Source organism: Juglans regia, chromosome 12, assembly GCF_001411555.2.
Source record: "Juglans regia cultivar Chandler chromosome 12, Walnut 2.0, whole genome shotgun sequence".
Taxonomy (NCBI): domain Eukaryota; kingdom Viridiplantae; phylum Streptophyta; class Magnoliopsida; order Fagales; family Juglandaceae; genus Juglans; species Juglans regia.
Genome location: NC_049912.1, coordinates 9,234,562 through 9,251,963, shown reverse-complemented (window position 1 = coordinate 9,251,963; position 17,402 = coordinate 9,234,562). Strand labels below are relative to the sequence as shown.

Genomic DNA, 17,402 nt, shown 5'->3' with positions numbered 1-17,402 from the left:
TCAGTTTGTAGGATTACTTTTGTATAACCTCTTTGTGGCTTACATTTCACCACAAACTTCCAAGGCATACCAAACATGCTCAAATTGAGAACCTCAACACCAAACTATCATCATCCAACCTTCAAACTTTGAATAAAAAAAAAATCCAACATACTACCAACAAATTCAAGACTCAAAGTATAAAAAATATAAGAGGTTGAAGTTAGAAAAATAATACTTACAAGCTCAAAGGTCCAAAGGAACTTAGCATCAAAACTCTTTCTCAATACCTCCCTTTTGGTTTGCTCTCAAGGAAGGACAATGAAAAGCTCAAGTGTGAGGGAAGATGAAGAGAGGCTTGAGGACATAGGGGAAAAAGTTAAGGGATGTTGAGTGGTTGATAGCATGACAATGATGGGGAGGCTCCTTATAAAAGTGGTGGAGTTGATCGGCTGAAATGGGCTTGTTGAGTGGTGTGTTTGAGTGAGGTGAGGCTGAGTGTTTGACTTGTGATTTTAAGTACACTATTGGGCTAACCACAAGGTAAAAAAAATCCATCAAGGGAGTGGGTAATTCATGGGAGGTCGCTTGTGTGAAAAGCTGAAGGGGGTTGGGGGTTCATTCAACTGGAACAAAATTACTCCATCCGATTGGGCTCATTTGGGTTTTGGTTAGGCTTTCACTTAGGGTTTCAAGTTCAAGTCCAGTTGGATTGGTCAAAGGAGTTGATAAGGTGTGTAAGGAAAATGTACTTGAGGTGATGGTTGCTTGTAGAATTTGTTAAAGTCAATAGGGAAACATAAGTCAAAACCGCGTGGCTCAAATTTGGGGTTTGGGCCACTTACAAGGATTCAAGCTTTCTTCAAACCATCTTTGATGGCTGAACACGGTTTACTTTTGGTGGTTAGAAAAGTGAGATGTGTAAGAAAGGCATGGTGTTGTAAGAAGGCATGTAGGTTGCTTTGTTTCACTCAATCCTCCACACATTTGTACTGCACTTGACAAGAGTGAAGTGTGCTCCAAATGAAAGATTGTGATGGTGCCATGTGTCTAAAGAGATTTTCTTGTGATCCTAGGCTAATTTGGACATCCTACATAGCGATATGACGGCTATTTGGTGATGTGGTGCGCTAGGTGCCATGTGGCACTCTCATGTTGGCCTATTTTTCACCCGAAAAATTTGGAACTTATTATTGCACCATAAAATCCTAAAAACTCATACGAATCTAATGGTGCAATCCGTTTCTTCTAATTAAAAATCAGAAATGTAGTTTATCCCCAAAGTGGATCATAATTCGTAAGCGGACTAAAACCTAGTCAATCGATCGATCCATGAAATCCTCCTAGGTTTCATGGCATTCCTAGAGTCCAAAAATTAGTTAAAGTCAAGAGGAAAACATAAGTCAAAACCGCGTGGCTCGAATTTGGGGTTTGGGGTTTTGGCCACTTACAAGGATTCAGTGTTTCATTTAGGGTTTCAAACCATCTTTGGTGGATGAACATGGTGTACTTTTGGTGGTTGGAAAAGAGAAATGTGTAAGAAAGGCATGGTGTTGTAAGAAGGCGTGTAGGTTGCTTTGTTTCACTCAATCCTCCTTAAACATTTGTACTTCACTTGACAAGTGTGAAGTGTGCTCCAAATGAAAGAGTGATGGTGCCATGTGTCCAAAGATATTTTCTTGTGATCCTAGGCTAATTTGGACATCCTACATAGCAATATGACGGCTGTTTGGTGATGTGAAGCGCTAGGTGCCATGTAGTGCTCTCATGTTGGCCTATTTTTCACCCGAAAAACTCGAAACTTATTATTGCACCATAAAATCCTAGAAATTCATACGAATCTAATAGTTTAATCCGCTTCTTCTAGTTATGATTCTAGGTGTCTAAAAAAATCATAAAGGTAGTTTATCCCAAAAGTGGATCATAATTCGACTATGCAAACAGACTAAAACCTAATCGATCCATCCATCCACGAAATCCTCCTAGGTTTCATGGCATTCCTAGAGTCCAAAAATTAGTTAAAGTCAAGAGGGAAACATAAGTCAAAATCGCGTGGCTAGAATTTGGGGTTTGGAGTTTTGGCCACTTACAAGGATTTAAGGTTTCATTTAGGGTTTCAAACCATCTTTGGTAGATGAACATGGTGTACTTTTGGTGGTTGGAAAAGAGAGATGTGTAAGAAAGGCATGGTGTTGTAAGAAGGCGTGTAGGTTGCTTTGTTTCACTCAATCCTCCTTAAACATTTGTACTTTACTTGACAAGTGTGAAGTGTGCTTCAAATGAAAGAGTGTGATGGTGCCATGTGTCCAAAGAGATTTTCTCTTGATCCTAGGCTGATTTGGACATCCTACATAGCGATATGATAGTTGTTTGGTGACGTGACGCGCTAGGTGCCATGTGGCGCTCTCATGTTGGCCTATTTTTCACCTGAAAAACTCGAAACTTATTATTGCATTATAAAATCCTAAAAATTATACGAGTCTATTGGTACAATTCGTTTCTTCTAATTATTATTATAAGTGTCTCAAAAAATCAGAAAGGTAGTTTATCCCCAAAGTGGATCATAATTCGACTATGCAAATGGACTAAAACCTAATTGATCCATCCATCCATCCATGAAATCCTCCTAGGTTTCATGGCATTCCTAGAGTCCAAAAATTAGTTAAAGTCAAGAGGGAAACATAAGTCAAAACCGCGTGGCTCGAATTTTGGGTTTGGGGTTTTGGCCACTTACAAGGATTTAGGGTTTCATTTAGAGTTTCAAACCATCTTTGGTGGATGAACATGGTGTACTTTTGGTGGTTGGAAAAGAGAGATGTGTAAGAAAGGCAAGGTGTTGTAAGAAGGCGTGTAGGTTGCTTTGTTTCACTCAATCCACCTTAAACATTTGTACTTCACTTGACAAGTGTGAAGTGTGCTCCAAATGAAAGAGTGTGATTGTGCCATGTGTCCAAAGAGATTGTCTTGTGATCCTAGGCTGATTTGGACATCCTACATAGCGATATGACGGCTGTTTGTTGACGTGACGCGCTAGGTGCCATGTGGCGCTCTCATCTTAGCCTATTTTTCACCTGAAAAACTCGAAACTTATTATTGCACTATAAAATCCTAAAAATTATACGAGTCTATTGATACAATCCGTTTCTTCTAATTATGATTATAAGTGTCTCAAAAAATCAAAAAGGCAGTTTGTCCCCACAATGGATCATAATTAGACTATGCTAATGGACTAGAACCTAATCAATCGATTGATCCATGAAATCGTCCTAGGTTTTCATGGCATTCCTAGAGTTCAAAAAAAAAAAAAAATTTTCTAATGAATTAATTTTGGGGTGTTACATCCTCCCTTCCTAAAAAAAAGATTTCGTCCTCATAATCTAAGTGCATGTACAATATATAAATAACTCAAACTAAAACTACCACAATATGTGATGTCCCCAAACTCCGCTAGAGGTTTGACAGAACTTGAAGCGTCGGGATATGTAACACAAAGTAACATGCCCTTTTTATGATAGTTAAAGATGCAATGTACCTAGCATGCATCTAACATTTTACAATAAATGCAGATGATAATAACTTTTTTTAGCAATACACAATGTACTAGAGCACTATTTCTGAAAATATAATCATACCTCCATCATATTCATATAAACCAATAATCACATAATTTGTTCAGAAGACTAAGTTAGATCATTCATAAACAAAAGTAGGGTCCTTAAAACAAGACCAACTTAAACCTTAAAAGATAAATAGTTAGTATAGGCTATGAGATCCTAATCCTTATCTTGTACTTCCCAAACTTTCCATGATCTCATCCAATAGCGTTGAATTTGCTTCCATGAAATGAAGGGCTAAAACAAAAGCAATTCTCAAGGGTGAGAAACTCTTCACAAAAAGGCGCCCTATAATTCGACTACGCTAACGTACTGAAACCTAATTGATTGATCGATCTATGAAATCCTCCCTAGGTTTTCGTGCTATTCCTAGAGTTCAAAGAATTTCCTTCTAATGAACTTCTTTTGGGACGTTATATCCTCTCCTCCTTAAAAAAAGATATTGTCCTCGACATCCAAGTCCACGTACAATAAATAAATAACTTAGGCTAACACAATACAAGAGGAAAATACTCACATGACTAACGCCCATCGTCAAGTAAGGAATCGATGGGCGACGAAGGTGGTGGTATCTCCGAATTGATTGATGTGGTATCCTAAGGAAGGTAGTATAATGCATCATCGTCCAAGTCGTAAAACATGTTGACGAGTAGCGCAACGTCAACCTCCTGAGCAACCTTCTTGTTATCACTAGGCAACAGTCCCTGCTCGAGATAGCAGCCTTGATGAGTGGACAACATCAATGATTCGGAAGTCTTGAGCATCTGAACAATAGCACACTCCTCAGCAACACGGCCTGACTCACCTTCCTCTAACGACCTCCGCGAGCTAACTCGGGTACCATCCAGCCACATGGTGGGGCTGCTGTGTGATAATAGCTTAATTGTGCATAATTTTTCTACTTAAAATAAAGCATTATCACAATTATGTAGTGTTAATTTTGATACTTTTATTAGTATTGAAATATTTCTTTTTTCTTACCTTAATTTGAATTTTTTTTTTATCATAATGAAGGTATTGAAGTTGGAGAAGAATTACAAAGAGTAGATAAAGAAAGAAGGAAAAAAAAATTCAACCAAGTGGACTTGTTCCGTGTAGCCAACGACATGGAAAAGTTAAACATATTATAAGTGCTGCACATTGAAACATTGGACAGTCAACGGATTGAAGAGGAAAAAAGGAGATGGGGAAACGTAATTGGGGGCTCGCGGGTGTGTGTATATATATAAACCAACTTCTACACTGGCCTGGCGAGAAGGGCACACCTAACAAAACTGAAAAAGAATTAAAAAAAAAAGCTGTGCCGCACAGTGCAGGGACGGAAGAGAAGAAAAGAACTAGAGTTCTATCTCCAGTTTTGCAGCTATGTTTAAATTCTAAAAGTACTGTAATTTTTATTTTTCTTTAGTTTCTTTTGAATGCTACTTTGATCTTTTTTTATGTTCAAATTTTAGAGTTTATTTTCATGAACATCTAGCTAAATTTTCAACTAAGATTAAGGGTGAAACCTCATTGAAAATTAGTGATATTATTTATGATATTATTTTTTTCCCAATTATTTATGTGTTTGACAAACTATTGTTCTTGCTTCATATCAATTGAGAGAGAGAGAACTCTTGATATGATTTTAATCAATCATATTTTTCTCATGATCTAGAATAATGTTAATCTTTTGAGAGCCTGATTCATAATTTTGTTAAAAATAAAATCTTATATGTTTTGTGATTTGTTTTAACAGATACAAGTGATGATTTGATTTTATATCTTTGAACAAAGAAGAATATATTTTAGATATTTTCTAAAAACAAAAGAAGTTTCAATATATAATAATATTTTCCATGATAACAAGATTGATTTATAGATTATCATATAGATGCTTGGGAAGAATCAATTATCTTAAATATATTACTATGAATTATTGAGCTGGATTCCAAAACCTTAGTTCATTCTCCGTTAGTGGTTTATTCATTGTTTAAATTAATTTGCATCTTTAGAGTTTATTTTAGTTCTTTTTATGTGATTATTTATTGCTTTGATTAATTGATTGTTTAGTTCTTAATTTCTTAATTGATTATTCATTGTTTTCTTAATTGATTATCGTTCTTGCTAAACTATACTTCGGTATGGTTCGTGCACTTGCGAGTACAATTAAAATTTCACAACAAGTTTTTGGCGCCATTGTCAGAGACTTGGTCAAGAAAACATATTGAATATTGACTAAATTTATTCTTCTACTAGTTGTAATTAGTTATTTAAAAAGAAAAAAAAAAGAATTTGCAATATTGTGTGGTGTATGAAAATGTGGATACGTGATCATACACTTCGTGTTGTTAGTTTGAATTCAGATTCATTGTCTTCACCCATTACCACCAACCCTCCATCGATCATGTATAATGTTGCCTACAGTTACTGCGACACATTTTGAGTTGAAGCCACAAATAATTCATTTGCTTCCTACTTTTCATGGTTTTGAGTGAGAAGATCCTTACATGAATGTAAAGGATTTTCTTGAAATTTGTGCTACCGGTAGGTTTTAAAACTTCACAATTGAGTTAGTATGACTAAGCATGTGTCCTTTCTCTTTAAAGGATAAGGTAAATGCATGGCTTAACTCCCTGCCTTCTCTATATCTATAACTTCTTGGAATATTCTTGTTACAAAATTTCTCTTCAAAGTTTTTCCAACATCAAAAACCAATGTTTTAGGAGAGAGATTGATGATTTTTATCAAGAAGATAATGAAAAATTTTATGAGAGTTAGGAAAGATATAAGGACTTGATTCTAAAGTGTCCCCACCATAGTTTTGAGACATGGAGATTGGTACAATATTTTTATAATGGTTTAACTTAGAAAAACCGTAACATGAAGTGTTGATGAATGGTGCTGGATTTTTGAGTTTAACAAATGATAAGGCATATAAATTTCTTGAAGATTTATCAGAAAACTCCCATCAATGTTCTAATTGTAGTGAGAGATCATCCAGACAATTAAGAAATGAGGTTTGTATGAATTAAGTGAGAATCATGCTATTAAGGTCAAATTAGACAATATCTCACTCGTAAGGTAGAAGCATTGACTCTAAGTAGGACCATGAATTATGTCCATCAAGTCCAAGATGAAGTATGTTTTCATTGTTCTAGTCCCATGCATATGACATCAACATGTCCTACCTCACAGGCTTATTCAGAGTGCTATGATGAGCAAGCAAATGCACTAAATAATTTTGAAAAGTCGTTTTTTAGTCATTTTTTAGAGACATTCAATCCTAATTGGTGGAGCCATCCTAATTTTTCCTAGAGGCAAAATCAACGTCCCATGAATTTAGGTGGACCTCAGATGCAGCAACAAAGTCAATTCTATCAACCTAACCCAATTTATCCTCATGTTCCTCAGTCTACTACTCCATTTGTGGCACCACCACGATAACAACCATAATTAGAAGAGTCTCTTAAGGCATTCATGCAATCTACTAGCTAGGCCATTCTGGAGATGAAAAATTCCATTCAAATGAATACTTAGGTAATTTTTGATGAAAAATTGTGATGCAAAACTGGCCAGTTAGCAACCCATGTTAGTGAGAAGGAGAGAGGAAAATTTCTGAGTCAACCTATACCCAATCTAAAAGGACAGTATGCCTTTAATAATGCATCTAGTTCTACTCAAGGATAGGAGCATGTTCAATCCATTACCACCCTCAAGTTGGGTAAACAAGTTGACAATCAAGTTAAAGAATGTCAACCCAACGTCCCTCAAAGTTCATGTTCTGATCCTACTGAGTCTGTTAAGACATTTGTTCCTAAAGCCCCATTTCCTTAGAGGTTGGCAAATCCTCAGAAAAATGCAAAATTTGACGATATTTTGGAGCTATTTAAGCAAGTACAAATTAACATGCCATTCATTGATGCAATTCAACAAGTACTTGCTTATGCGATATTTCTGAAAGATCTTGCTACAATAAAAAGAAAAACCAGTGTTCCAAAAAATGCATTTTTGACTAAGCAAGCTAGTTTTGTCATTCAAGGTAAATATCCAGTCAAGTACAAGGACTCTAGATCTCCTACAATTTTATGTAAGATTGGGAATCATCACATTGAGAAAGTTTTGTTAGATTAGGGGGCAAATGTGAACCTACTACCATATTCTATATATTTGCAATTACGATTAGGGGAGCTAAAACCTATTCAAATGAAACTTTAGTTAGCTTATAAGTATGTTAAGATCCGTAGAGGTATTGTCAAGGATGTATTGATCAAAGTAGACTCATTCTATTTTCTAGTAGAGTTTGTGGTATTAGACACTGAGCCCATTCAAAATGTTAGTACACAAACCCATGTTATTTTGGGCCTTTCTTAGCCACATCTAATGCTTTAATTAATTGCCGAAGTGGTGTGATGAAAATCTCTTTTGGAAACATGATTGTTGAACTTAATATTTTTCACATAAGCAAGCAAATATCGGATGATGAAGATGTCTATGAGGTTAATATGATTGAGGGTCTTGTCCATGACACTTTTTTACAAGCAAGTTTTAAGGACTCTAGAAACTCATCGTACTCATTTTGGGTGCAATTTTGATAATTGTGAGAAATCATATATGGAACAAACGAAAATAGTTCATGATCAAAACATATTGAGAAAATCATTTGAACCTTGTCAAGAAGTTCTTGATAATTCTCGTTCACATTCTTTCCTAGGAAAACTCAACATAGAGGGACTGGGCCGTTCATAGTGTGCACAATGTATCCACAAGGGACAGTTGAGATTGAAAATCCTAAAAGTGGTGATATTTTATAGTTAATAGTCAACGTTTGAAACCATTTTTAGGAATTGAGAGCCCAGAAGTTGCAAAAGTGCCGCGAGAGGATCTGCTTATCAGGATTAGTTTGCAATTTTGTAATAGATTATTGCAAAAAATAAAAAATACAAAAATTGTATTGTTTTTCTCTTTTCATTTTCAATTGATCTTTGTTTTAACATTTAGTATTTTTCTTTCCTTATTGTTCTTTTCTTTTTAGCTAATATTTTTCAGGATATTGATTTTCAATAATCAGCTTGATTAGGTAACTCTTTCCTCGCCCACTTCTATCATTCTGGATTCTCATGTTCCTACTATATTTTAGTTTTGCACATTGAAGACATCTATTAGAGCATGCAATTTTCACATTGAGTGCAATGTTCGGTTTAGGTTGGGCGAGTTTTTCTATGTTAAGTTGCTATCATTTGCTGGTTATATATTTTTTTTCATCATTATTTTTGTCTTAAAAAAACCCTTAGCTCAAGTTTATGTTGAAGTTCATTATACTGCTTCTATATAAAGAGTTTTGTTGTTTTCATGTTGACTCACGTATGTAGCTACACATACATGGCCTTGATGGATAAATGTGGTTAGAAAATCTTGAAAATAATAGTGTGGAGACTGTTACCCCTTGTGAGTTTTGAGCTAATCCATCTTTTTTTCATAGGGCTATTTTTTTTCTACTCGAAATATTCAATTGGAAGCACAAAAAAACCAAAAATTGTTATTTTAGTCTCATTATTCCTTCTTTTGGCCGATGCAAAATCAATTTTTATGCCACATTTTAATCCTATAAAGTCATGGAGGTTGAAGAATTATGCTAGTCTTTGAGAGATGAGAGTAAGTAATTTTTTTTATTTATTTCGAGCCTAAACTTTTTTTTAATTGATACATTGCCGCTAGTCACCCTATTGAGCCTATTGATTATCTTTTTTTTAACCATTTTCTCGAAATGTTTCAAGAATAGACTTGTTCAATCTGCATCAGTGTGGTGAAAGTGTAGTAAAAGTGTGGGGATTGTGAAAAAAAAAAAATTGAAACTTGAAAATTGAAAATTGAGAAAAAAAAAATGTTGGAAAAACGAATGAAATAAAAATGCCAGAGAGAGTTGAAACTTGAAAGTCGTATTATTTTTTAAAACACTTTTTAAATTCTATTATCGGCATCCTTTCATGAGACTATTTAATTTTTTCTTGCCAAACATTTCTTCTTATAATTGATATGTGTGATATTTGATTTTACTTATATTATTCCGCTCACATATTACATTATTAAGAATGTTATAAACCATTCTGAGTGATTTTATTTGTTAAGTGTACACCATAATGAGACTTGAATTGAGACATACTTTGTGATAGAAATTCGAGTCACGTTTATCCTGAATTAATGGGTGTGTATTGTGGTGGCTAAAACTTTCACTCACAGTAAGTATAGAATGCATGTGAAATATCTTTAGTATTTATAGTATTTTGGCCCTGCATTTCACCTTTTGCTAAGGAAAAAAAAACTAGTTTTTATATCTAGTTTCGAGTCGTTTTAATTGCTAGAGACTAGCAGCAACCTAGTTGGAGAGTGCGATAATAGTTTAATTGTGCATAATTTTATTATTTTAAATAAAGTATTATCACAATTATGTAGGTTAATTTTGGTATTTTTATTAGTCTTGAAATATTTCTTGTTTCTTACTTTAATTTTTTTTTAACCATGAAGGTATTGAAGTTGGAGAAGAATAACAAATAATAGATTAAAAAAAAATTCAACCAAGTGGACTTGTTCCGTGGAGCCAACTTAATGGCGAAGTTAAGCTTATTACAAGTGTCGAACATTGAAACATTGGACACGCAAAGGACTGGAGATCACAATAGAAACGTAATTGAGGCCCGAGGGCTCGGAGGTGTATATATATATATATATATATATATAAACCAACTTCTACACAGGCCTATGTTACATGCAAAGGCAGAGTCTCCTCTAACCGTTTTCTCTCTCGTCGTCTTCCTAGAAGCGATTAGAGGGTGAACGATATAGGTAGTGTTTGGGTCAGGTTTTCTTCAATCTGGTGGGGAGACTAAGATAGTATCTGTTTACTGAGGTACATAGAGTATGGAAGGACTGGAGGATATTTGGGAGAAGTTGAAACTAGCTGAAGAGGAATGCAAGCCCTTCGAGATTTCCCCAAATGATAATGAGGATGTGAAGGATTTGGGGGAGAGTAGCCTACTGGGGAAGATTTTTGCAGAACGCAAAATAGGAAAGGAGGTCATTTAGAGCACCATGGAGAAGATATGGAAGATATGTTTATCTCTGACTTTTCGAGAGTTGGGCAATAATTGTTTTGTGATTACGTTTGTGAATCGTAGAGATAGGGCGAAAGTGATGAAGGGTTGTCCATGGTTATTTGACAACCATCTGTTTGCCTTAATTCCATATGAGGGGAAATCTCAAATCCACTCGATGGATTTCTTTAAACAGGGGTTTTGGATTCAAATGTTCAATCTCCCTTTAGACTGTATGAACCGCAGAATGGGGGTGAAGTTAGGGGAGTCCATGGGGAGAGTAACAGAGGTGGAAGTTCATGAGGGGGAGGTAGCATGGGGGAAGAGTCTGAGGGTGAAGGTAGAACTGGATATTAGAAAGAGTTTAGGAAGAGAGAGAACTATTAATCTAAAAGGGAAGAAAATGTGGATTCCTTTCCAATATGAGAAATTACCAAGGATATGTCTAAAATGTGGTTGCATAGTGCACGGGACAGAGGGGTGTATGAATGAAAAAGGGGGGCCAGGCCAATTTCCCTGGTTAAGAGCAAAAATGATGGGGAGGGGACGAATAGAGGAGGGGAGAAGAAAGATGGAGAATGAGGAAGAGGAGAGTGTCATACCTGAAAACAGTGATGAGAGTGAGGGAATCCAAACAGTTGGGCTTGAAAAAATTCAGAGTGAGGTGGAAAGGGAGTCAGGAAAGGGTAGAGAGGGGAGTCATAACATGGGAGGGGGAGGTTTGTATTCAAGTGGCTGCTAGGTATACCTCAATAGTTGGTGATAAGCTGACTAACGTTGAGGGAACTAATGGGGAAATACTGGTGGTGCAAGAAACAAAAGGAAATGAAGAGGGGCTAATGGTTAGGGGGAGAGGAGGGGGAAGGAGCTGGAAAAGGAGAGCAAGAGGGGAGGGAAACAGAGGGGTGGGTCAATCAGTCTTGTCCAAAAGAAAGCATGAAGAAAGGATGGAGGGTGAGCATGCTGGGGGGGGGGGGGGGATAAAGAGAATGGGAAGAATGGAATTAGATGTTATCGAAGTTATGGCGGAGGCTGCTAGTCAGCCCCGCCAATCATTATGAATTGCCTAAGCTGGAACTGTTGAGGGTTGGGCAACCCTCGAACAGTTCAAGACCTTTGCAGTCTTGTACAGGTTAATATGCCCAGTGTAGTGTTCCTAATGGAGGTAATGATTAAGGCAAGAAGGGTGGAGTGTTTGAAAAGAAGATTGGAGATGGAGGGCTGTCTAGTAGTGGAGCCTATTGGAAAAAAAGGAGGTTTAGCATTGTTTTGGGGTAGAGGTATTGACCTGGAAATATTACATTACTCTCAATGGCATATAAGCAGTATTATTAGAGGAGAGGGAGGTAAAAATAAGTGAAACTTTATGGGGTTCTATGGGCATCCTGATGCCTCGAAAAGAAAGCTGTCATGGGAGTTATTAGCTTCATTGGGTCCAAAAAAAGATGAGGCTTGAAGCATTGGAGGGGACTCTAATGAGATATTAAGGCAACAAGAGAAAAATGGGGGTAAACTGAGAGATGAGAAAGGAATGGGTTTGTTCAAAGAGGTTTTAGTTGAAAAAAACCCTTCTGATTTAGGGTATGTAGGATGCCCTTTTACATGGAGTAATAAGCATGGGGATCAGACCTTTACCAAGGAGAGATTGGACAGATTTGTTGCCAATCATAGATGGAGGGACATGTTTAAAAGGGTGAAGGTTAAAAACTTGAGTGCTTTGTGTTCTGATCATAGACCTATTGTACTTGAGGCTAGGGAAACACCATTTATGGCTGGTAGGAAGGAAAGAAGTTTCTTTTTTGAAGCTTCTTGGATAAGAGATGAGGAGTGTGAGGAGGTGGTGAGGGGGTGTTGGTGTCCACAGGGTCCTAGCTATGATCCATTGAGCAAGGTGCAAGGTCTCTTAAAAAATTGTTGTGGGAGATTAAAGGAGTGGGCGAAAGATAAGGAAAAAAAATCAAGGAAAGGAGTTAGGGAAATTGTCTGAGGAAATAAAGCTACTACAGGACAATGAGGGGCCAGACAATGTTGAGAGGATAAAGGGGCTCCAAAAACAGATGGGGATCTTATTAGCTCAAGAGGACCTGAAATGGAGACAAAGGGCTAAAAAAAATTGGTATAAACTTGGTGATAAAAACACCAAGTTTTTTCACGCTTGTGCCTCACAAAGAAGGAAAAGAAATCTGATTAAACATGTGGTGGATTCTAATGGTAGGCTATGGGAAGAACAAGAGGAAATTGAAAGGGCCTTCTACAACCATTATCAACAGGTATACCAGTCAACTTCCCCATCGAGTGAGGCTATTGAAACCTGTTTGGGTGCAATGAATTGTAGTATTACAGCTGAAATGAATGATGGTCTACAAAGAGCAATTACTAGAGAAGAAGTGGAAGTAGCTATGAAGCAGATTGGTCCTCTGAAATCCCCTGGCCCAGATGGATTTGGGGCAGCTTTTTATTAAAATTATTGGAAGGTTGTAGGGGAGGAAGTGATAGAGGCTGTGCTTAGTTTTCTTAAAGGGGATGGGAATCAACTATCTATGAATCACACTCATGTGGTTTTGATCCCAAAGATTAAGGAGCCTATTAATGTTGGGGATTTCAGGCCTATTAGTCTTTGCAATGTTTTATATAAAATCATTTCAAAGATACTAGCCAACAGACTCAAGGGAGTGCTGAATCAAGTTATTTCTTTAAGTCAGAGTGCCTTTATACCCGGGAGGTTGATCACAGATAATATAATTGCAGCTTATGAGATACTCCACTCCATGAAGCTTAAGAAGAAGGGAAAGAAGGGGAGTATGGCCTTGAAACTCGATATCTCAAAAGCATATGATAGAGTTGAGTGGGGTTTCTTAAGGGTTGTTATGGTGAAAATGGGTTTTGGTGAAAAATGGGCGGCCCTTATCATGCAATGTGCGCAATCAGTTTCATATGCTATTTTGGTGAATGGGAAACCAGGTAACACTTTTGTTCCAACACCAGGCTTAAGGCAGGGAGACCCTCTATCTCCCTACCTATTTCTTTTGTGTGCAGAGGGGTTGAGTACCCTTATAAATCATGCTGAAAGTAAGGGCGAATTAAGAGGAGTCTCAGTTGCTAGAAGGGGGATAAGGGTAACACATCTGCTTTTTGCAGATGATTGTTTGGTGTTTGGGCAAGCCTCTTGGCAGGAATGGATGAAGATGAAAGAGTTGTTAGACATCTATGAGAGGGCTTCTGGGCAATGTTTAAATAGGCAGAAAACTTCTTTATTTTTCAACTCAAATACTAAGGATGATATAAGGAGAATGATTAGGAGGGATGTAGGGGTAGGGATTCAAAATTGTTGCGAGAAATACTTGGGTTTACCTGTGATGGTGGGGAAATCCCAATACAATACTTTTAGAGGTATAAAGGACAGAGTTTGGAGCAAAATCAGCAACTGGAAAAATCATTTCCTCTCACCTTCTGGAAAAAAAAGTTTTGTTAAAGGCAGTGGTGCAATCAGTCCCAACTTATCACATGAATGTGTTTAAACTACCTGTGAAATTGTGTAAAGAAATAGCTGTTTTAATGGCCAGCTTCTGGTGGGGTTCTCAACAAAATGAGAGAAGGATTCAATGGAAGAGTTGGGCAAAGATGGGGACTGCAAAATCAGAGGGGGGGATGGGGTTTAGAGAGCTACAAAGTTTTAATACTGCACTACTTGCAAAACAATGTTGGAGAGTGTTGAACATGCCATTCTCAGTTGCTGCTAGGGTGCTAAAGGTCAAGTATTTCAAGCATACTGACCTGTTGAAAGCTAAACTAGGATATGGGCCATCAAAGATATGGAGTATGTGGGGTTCCTTGGGGTTACTAAAGGAGGGGTTGGTTTGGAGGGTGGGAAATCGAGAGCAAGTGAACATTTGGGAGGATAAGTGGTTACCTAGACCTACCTTGTTTTCTATTCAATCACCTCGAAATAATTTGGGTCCAGAGGCATTTGTAAAGGAGCTCTTACTAAATGGAAGGTGGAACTCCAAACTTTTATATGACACTTTTTTACAAGAGGAAGCTGATATCATTTGTGGTATTCCTGTCAGTCAAGCTAATGCACCAGACAAAAGAATATGGGCTTTTACAAAGGATGGATTATATAGTGTAAAGAGTGGGTATCATTTGGAGAGGTCTAGAAGAGGTAGAGAGAAAGGGTGCTCCTCAAAATCAAAAGTGGGAAAAGAGGTATGGAACAAAATTTGGAAGCTTAATACTCCTGAAGTAGTGAAAATGTTCATATGGAAAGCTGTTGTGAACAACCTACCTACCAAACTGAACCTGAATAGACGAAGAGTAATTGAAAACCCCTTATGTCCTGTCTGCGGAAGGGAAAATGAGTCAATATGCCATATATTGTGGAGTTGCAGTGCAGCAGCTGATGTGTGGGCAGACAAAGAGAGCCCAGTTCAGAAATGGCAGGGAATGGAGGAGGATTTTATGGACCTATGGGTGAAGCTGACAGAAAAATTACCAAGACAAGATCTAGACTTAGTGGCAACTGTGATGAGGAACATGTGGTGGAGAAGAAATGCTTTTATATTTGATAATATTTTTAAGGGGCCATCTGAGCTATTTCTACAAGCTCAAGAAACCTTAAAAGGATTTGCAGAGGCAAGTGTAGAGGGGGGGGGGGGGTTATAAGAAGAGGGGAAATGCAGGAAAAAGAAGTGAAGTGGAAGGGACCCGAGTGTGGTTTTGTGCAGGTGAATTGGGATGCTAGTTTAGATGCTGAGAAGAAAAGGAAGAGGGTAGGGATTGTTGTGAGGGATGAAGTTGGGGAGGTTCTGTTGTCTCTGTGTGGTTCTGATGTTGGTCTTTGTAATCCAGATGTTGCAGAGTTACAGGCCCTATGGAGAGCTTTAAAGTTCTGTGCTGAACTGTAGTGGAACAAAGTCATCTTCGAAGGTGATGCTATGGGTATCATTCATGCTGTAAATAGACAGAATTGCTGCTGGGAGTGGCATGGACAAGTAGTTGATGACATTAAGTTGATTTTACAAAATAGGCCAACTTGGTCAATTCGATATACAAACAGAAAGTGCAATAGAGTAGGTCATATGTTAGCAAAAATGGGTTTGAATGTAATAGATGAAACTGTCTGGATGGAAGGGGGGCCTACGGGCATCTACCCCTTTGTTTTACAGGATAGGAATTGTAATGTTTCAGTTATGAGGTAATACAGGAAGAGTTTTCTTGTTTCAAAAGAAAAAAAACTTCTGCACAGGCCTGGAAAGGATTAGGGTGCACCGAACAAAATTGGAATTTAAAAAAAAGGCTGCGACTAAGGACGAAAGTGATCAAGAAAAGAACTGGAGTTCTACCTCTAGTTTTGCAGCTATGTTTACATTCTAAAAGCATTGTAATTTTTATTTTTCTTTAGTTTATTTTAAATGCTGCTTTGAAGTTTATTTACCTTCAAATTTTAGAGTTTATTTTCATGATGAGGTTAAGGATGAAACCTCATTGAAGATTAGTAATATTATTTATGATATTGATTTCTCCAATTATTTATATTACTATGAATTAATGAGGTGGACTCCAAAACCTTAGTTCATTCTCATTAGTGGTTTATTTATTCATTGTTTAGATTAATTTGCATCTTTAAAATTAATTTAGTTATTTTTATTGTGATTAATTAGTTTATTAAATTAATTATTTCTTATTTTGATTAATTGATTGTTTAGTTCTTAATTTCTAATTTTATTTTAGAACTCATTTTTCTGAACTATATTAGAATTTATTTAGTTTATATTTGACGGGTTTCCTACGTTTTTTACAGGTATCTGTGGGCTTGACCTCATTCTTGCTAAATTATACTTTGGTACGGTTTGTGCACTTGCAAGTACAATTAAAATTTCATAACATGGGGCGAGAATCGCTCCTCGTGGGGCAAAGCGCTCCTTTCATAGCCTTTTCCTCGACTATCAATGTCCATGACATGGGTCCGTTGGTCCTCCCACTTTTCCATCTTCTGCTAGTAGGCCACAACCTGTCTGTCTAACTCAATCAAGCGCCTCCTACGACGCTCTTCTCACATCTGTTGGACTCGTTTAGTGGAAAGCGTGGACTTCCTCGTTGTAACTCTCTCATGTGCAATAAAAGCTACAAAAAGTAAAGTCAATGACAAAAATGCCAAATCTCACTCAACAATCCATACACTGGACCATAACTAACTAAGGTGAACGTACTTTCTTTTGATATCCAAACAAATCAAGTACAAAAGCTGTCTGATGTAATGCAATCTCTTAGAGTATACAAAACAATGAATACAAAGTTGGCTAAGTCGTTTTCACACTCAAAACAAAAATTACATTATAATCCAAACAGATAAGGGTACTTAGCTTTCGCATCGATTTCTTTTTCTCAAGTTGCCTCTTGAACATTATGATTTTACCACAGTACTTTGACCAGTCAAATCTTGTGGTTACACAATTCATTCTCTTTCCAATCAATAAATTCCACTGGTCTTTCCTTATATGTCAGGTTCGGTTACAATCTGAATGGTGACCTGGAAGCTGTTATTATATGCAAACTCTACCAGAGGTAATTGCTTTTCCCAATTCCCTTCGTGCTCCAAAATACTGGCCCGAAGCATGTCCACCAGAGTCTATATAGTCCACTCAGTCTGTCTGTCTGTTTGAGAATTGTAGGCACTACAGAAATTCAAACTGGTGCCCATCACGTTCTGCAGACTCTGCCAAAATCAGGACATAAAATT

General features: G+C 37.1%; 1 protein-coding gene across 1 annotated transcript; it reads left to right on the top strand.

Annotated features, from left to right (window-relative positions):
• The first annotated feature begins 13,203 nt into the window (after positions 1–13,203).
• On the top strand, positions 13,204–15,567 carry LOC109020377. The gene is made up of 3 exons (XM_019002825.1): positions 13,204–14,053; positions 14,205–15,295; positions 15,388–15,567. The coding sequence occupies exons 1-3, from the start codon at positions 13,204–13,206 to the stop codon at positions 15,565–15,567; spliced, it is 2,121 nt and encodes a 706-aa protein (XP_018858370.1).
• The last annotated feature ends 1,835 nt before the right edge of the window (positions 15,568–17,402 follow it).

What these genes read in the sequence shown, in the direction of transcription:
- LOC109020377 (XM_019002825.1), top strand. Translation starts at nt 13,204, where the DNA reads ATGAATCACACTCATGTGGTTTTGATCCCAAAGATTAAGGAGCCTATT. An exon ending in CCAATACAATACTTTTAGAG is followed by an intron (nt 14,054 to 14,204) that starts GTATAAAGGACA and finishes AATTGTGTAAAG; the next exon opens with AAATAGCTGTTTTAATGGCC. An exon ending in CCTTAAAAGGATTTGCAGAG is followed by an intron (nt 15,296 to 15,387) that starts GCAAGTGTAGAG and finishes GGTTTTGTGCAG; the next exon opens with GTGAATTGGGATGCTAGTTT.